General features: G+C 40.6%; 1 protein-coding gene across 1 annotated transcript; it reads right to left on the bottom strand.

The window, feature by feature from the left end:
* Nucleotides 1-1,147: 1,147 nt before the first annotated feature.
* Nucleotides 1,148-1,716, bottom strand: LOC122013563 (cyclin-dependent protein kinase inhibitor SMR4-like). Its single transcript, XM_042569826.1, has one exon. It carries the CDS (start codon nt 1,673-1,675, stop codon nt 1,403-1,405), a length of 273 nt encoding a protein of 90 aa, XP_042425760.1. The 5' UTR covers nt 1,676-1,716; the 3' UTR covers nt 1,148-1,402.
* Between the last annotated feature and the right edge of the window lie 3,407 nt (nt 1,717-5,123).

Genomic DNA, 5,123 nt, shown 5'->3' with positions numbered 1-5,123 from the left:
ATATCCTATTATTTTTATCTATTTTAATAGAAAATAAAATTGTAAGAGTTTAAAAAATAGATAGAGAAAATATTAGAGAGTAGAATTGGAGAGTGTAGTGAATTAAAATAAAAATATGTATGATATTTATAGATAGAATTTGAAATTAACCGTTATAAATTTTAAAATTTTTTAAATTTAATATAAATTAAACAAATAAATAAATTATAAATAAATAAAATAACGGTAAATTAGAGAAAAATCTCCAATCACAATGTTAACTTTGCATGCAATTCTCATGTTCAAAAAATTTTGTTTCCACTCCCTGCATGCAAAGTATTACTTGTTTCAACTCCCTCATGTAAATATTGATACCTAAATTGCCCCTCAGATTTTTTTAGGTACAAAAAGTCTAAAATTGAGTACAAAAAGTCCAAAAACGAGTATAATTCTTTTTAAAATCAGTACTTTATATTAAAAATCGAGTATATTTTCTATCAAAATTATCTCTCTTATTTTTTAGGTATAAAAAAATCTAAAAATAAGTATAATTCTTTGTTAAATTCAGCACGTTACACTATAATTTAATATTCTAGACTAGGATCTAGTATATTTTCTATCGAAATTAATTCTCATATTTTTCGGTACAATAGTCTAAAAATAAGTATAATTCCTATTAAATTCAGTACATTAAATTAAAATTGAATATATTTTGAGGTGAAAAAAAAAGCGTACTCAATTTGATAGAAAATATACTAAATTCTAATTTAATATACTGAATTTAAGAAGATTTGTACTGATTTTTGGACTTTTTGTACCTAAAAATATCATAGGCAATTAGGTAAATATGTTTGACTGGGGAATAAAAATAAAGATTTTCATGGATGGAGACTGCATGTAGAGATTTGTTTACAATGAGGACTGCATACAAATTTTTCCATAAAATAATATAAAATACAAACTTAAACCGTGAAAAAAATATATACAAAAATAGATTATTATCGTTTGAAAAACATAGGAGAGGAATGAACGCTTCTGAACATGCCCCCTCTCTCTTCTCCTTTTGTGAGTGGAGATTATAATGTCCACTCCCTTAAAAGAAATGTACCTTTATGAAAGTAATTAAACCATGCAAATACAATATATCGAAATCCATAAGGAGCAAATATGAGACGAAGGCCACGTGTATTCAAAATCTGTGAAAGTTGGAAGTACATAAAGTTACAAGGCTTAATTAACTAGCAAGCGAAAGCAAAACGACTCGTGCTTAAATAGCTAATGCAGAATATAATCCTAACTACGTACGGAAGAAGATACAAATCTAATCTACCCTGACGCGATCACAAGCAGAGCGCCACTGCAGTGGTCGCTGTTGATCATTTACAGGAGAGAAGAAAGAACGAACGTCTCTGCTTGCTTTGACTCACGCACAGGCTCCTCTCCTGGGCCCCAATGTGAACACCGCCTCGAGATCGGGCGGGTGGAAATACCCATTCTTCGGCGGCTCTCTCCTCTTCCCGAACCCCGCCGCCGCCACCAGCGCCTTCTTCTTGGGCGGCGCCGGGCAGCGGACCGGCGTCGGTATCCGGCACTCCGCCCTCTTCGGCGTCTCCCACCCGCACGCCGTCGTCGCCATCTCCTCCTCCTCCTCCTCCGCCTCGCATCGCAGCTCCACCTTCAGCCTCATCACCTCCATTTATATTTTCTTTTGGATTGAAAATCAAGGTGGAAATTTTGGGGGATGGAGTGTTGGTGGTTATATAGCGGGCGGCCTCGCGGCTCTGGCGTTCTCCGGAAGCTACGAAGGAGGCCTCGTGGAAGCCAGGAATGGCGGTGGGACCTGCCACACTCTCTTATCTGGAAACGCGTTTCCACGTGCCGGGTTCAAAATCCGGTGGGAATTGCGCGGGAACCGTGTCGGCGCCATTCCCTAATTTTGGCTAAAATAGTAAAGCCCATTGTGGTTTCACCCATTGTGCACCCGTCTCCTCATTGCTTCAGAGGCGTCCTCAAGGCGTCTGAGTGTCCGCCGAGACGACATGCGTCAAACGTGTCGTGCTTCGGAACGGTGGCGGCTTGGTGAGGAATGACGCGTCGGCGATGATGTTTGGGGCGGGGAAGGAGAACACGTGGCAGAGGGATGAGATTGGAGCGTCGATGTCAGAATCTAGTAAGTCGGTCGTGCTGTTCCTTGTGTATTAGGCTTCTGATTGGACAGCCCAAATTTAGAAGGCCCATTTAATAAGATCAAGTGAATATATATAAATGAATTTATCTTTCCATAAAAATGTTGATGAAATTTAGTATGTTAGATTTCATCAACATATTAAATTTGTCGTGCTGTTCGAACACGGTCCCCAGTGGGGCGACCGGGAACAGCCCCTGCAGGCCGAGGGAGCTGCCATTGTATTGCCGGAGTTGTCGGCCAAGCTCGAGCCACTCCCATGCCCTGGTTTCGGCCGACGATGGTCGAGTCAAGCCCGATCCCGGCTCGGAGGAAGTTGCCGTAGACGATGACGTTGCCAAAGCCAGCGCCGGAGTTGTAAATTTAAAATTTTAACTTTTAATTGGAAACCTTTTAATTTGAAACCTTCTAAATCTTGCTTATTATTAGACAAAATAACTATTAACGAAAATCATTATCTATGAGATGTTATTCCCGGGTAGCTTCTGGAGTATGCAAATTCATCATCGAGGCTAGTGTTCGACACTATCTCCGTAAACGATATTGCTCCGCTACGGTGCTTAACGGATTGTTGCAATTCGTTCCCAAGATACAATTACGACGAACGTCTCGGAATCGTAGCACTCCGACTTCCGAGACCAGCGAACTTTCTAGTAGACTTCTTGGACTCTTGAATGCACAAGATGAGATGAATGCTTGAGGAAGAGAAGAGAGGATTGAGTGAATATTCCATCATCTGGAGGGTTCTATTTATACTGAAAGAAGAGGTTGAGTGTCCTTTGGATGAGTGGATGTGTTCCTTGGGCTGGATCGATCTAGATCATCCATTCTGAAGGGTTGTAACCCTTCACCAAGCCCACTTCAATCTCATCCATCAGATCTGAGGAGTTGTGACCCTCAGATCCCGCCTATTGTCATCGGTCATCGGTCATCGGATCTGGATCCATTGATTCGATGCATCAGATCAAGTCTCATCCCAAGCCATCAGATCGTTACTCTTTGCGATCCAACGCTCTAGATCGCATTAAAAGCGATCCATCATACCTATTTGATCAACGTTGATTAACGGTAGCCATCCATTCCCTAAGTCAACTGTCCAGTCATCTCTCTTTGCCCACGAGGATGTCGCATAGGTAAAGTGCAAAGTGCGCCTACAAAGCGCCCATTGCGCACGTGGCGGGCTCACAGGTGCGAGCACCTGCTCGCCCTGGGTTAAGGGAGCACCTGTCCTTTATTTTTGTGTTAACTCCATTAACATATCTTCATTAATAAGTAGAGAATACACATCGAGAATTTCCGATATGGGACTATTCTCCCATGCACTTTATTAATGAATAATAAATGTTATTTTGAGCCGACTTTAAATATTAATTTCTCATTCACCCTTAATCGGTTTTGAGCAAATTAATAGTCTAAATCTATCTACGCGAATCGTAGATTTCAATTTTGAAGTCAATTACGACTTTCAACAATTGATGGCTTCCTTCCTCAAAATCATTTTTGGTCCATTTAAGGCCCCAATATCCAACAATCCCCCACATGAATGGAAATTAATGCAATGCGTGTATGCATGCTGACACTTTACAAGAGTCCAATCGATAAGTCACTGCATCGGGAGAGGTAGCTTGTGGCTTTGAACCTTCCATAGTGAAATGCTATCGAGTATACTAGGCTACGCAGTGAACGTGATGTCTTGAGCTGCTCAGCTGTTGGTGTATACTTAGACAATAACACCCACACAGAGATCTATCTCACCTACTTTAGGTTCTCATGGTTGGTTCCGTTTCGCCCATGGATACCATCTTAGATTCATGAGTGTTTCATTGAAGCGGCCTGTCTTCACACTCACATAGGTGACACTTCTATCAAGAGTATCCTACCATACTCCACCTTATCAGGTATAGAAGTCACTAAAAGCATAAGCTTAACCTCACTACATGAGGTATGACAGCACAAATTCATCCTAGGATTGGGATAGAGATAAACTATCTAATGTGCTGGACCACAACTTCTGTAACTTCGTTGTCCCATTGAACCAAGATCTTGGGATCTCCAGTCAACAAGGTTGGGTTACCGCTACAGTCGTTTTCAGTTGTAGATTTTTAATCTCATTCCTCTTGATGAGCAGTATACTTGATCTCGACTTAACTCCCTTGTTAGAGGATCTGCCAAATTATCTTTGGACTTAACATAGTCGATTGCAATCACTCCATTCGAGATCAACTGCCTAATGGTATTATGTCTACGACGTATATGTCGTGACTTCCCATTATACATATTACTCTGTGCCCTTCCAATCGCCGATTGACTATCACAGTGGATTAGTATGGCAGGCACAGGTTTCATCCAGCTCGGAATATCTTCCAAGAAATTCCGCAGCCATTCAGCTTCCTCAGCTGCTTTGTCTAGTGCTATAAACTCGGATTCCATAGTTGATCGAGTAATGCAAGTCTGCTTAGTGGATTTCCAAGATACTGCTCCCCCACCGATCGTGAATACATATCCACTAGTGGATTTGGAGTCTGTTGTATCTGATATCCAATTAGCATCACAATATCCTTCCAACACAGCGGGATATTTTCCATAATGTAATCCATAATTCATAGTATATTTCAAATATCTGAGAACTCGCATCAATGCTTTCCAATGGATGTCGTTTGGATTACTCGTAAAACGACTCAGTTTGTTGACCGTACAGGCAATATCTGGACGTGTGCAGTTTGTGAGATACATCAAACTGCCTATTATCCGAGAATATTCCAACTGCGATATGGTCTCACCAAGGTTTTTCGCTAAGTGTTGACTTAGATCCATAGGTGTTTTCACTGTAGAGAGATCGTACGCATTGAATTTTTTCAATACAGATTCTACATAATGGGATTGTGTTAAAACTATCCCTTCTGATGTCCTGAGAATTTTAATTCCCAATATAACATCTGCTTGACCCATATCTTTCATA

Source organism: Zingiber officinale, chromosome 1A, assembly GCF_018446385.1.
Source record: "Zingiber officinale cultivar Zhangliang chromosome 1A, Zo_v1.1, whole genome shotgun sequence".
NCBI lineage: Eukaryota > Viridiplantae > Streptophyta > Magnoliopsida > Zingiberales > Zingiberaceae > Zingiber > Zingiber officinale.
The sequence above is the reverse complement of the archived record's forward strand: the minus strand, read 5'-3'. Positions and strand labels throughout refer to the sequence as shown.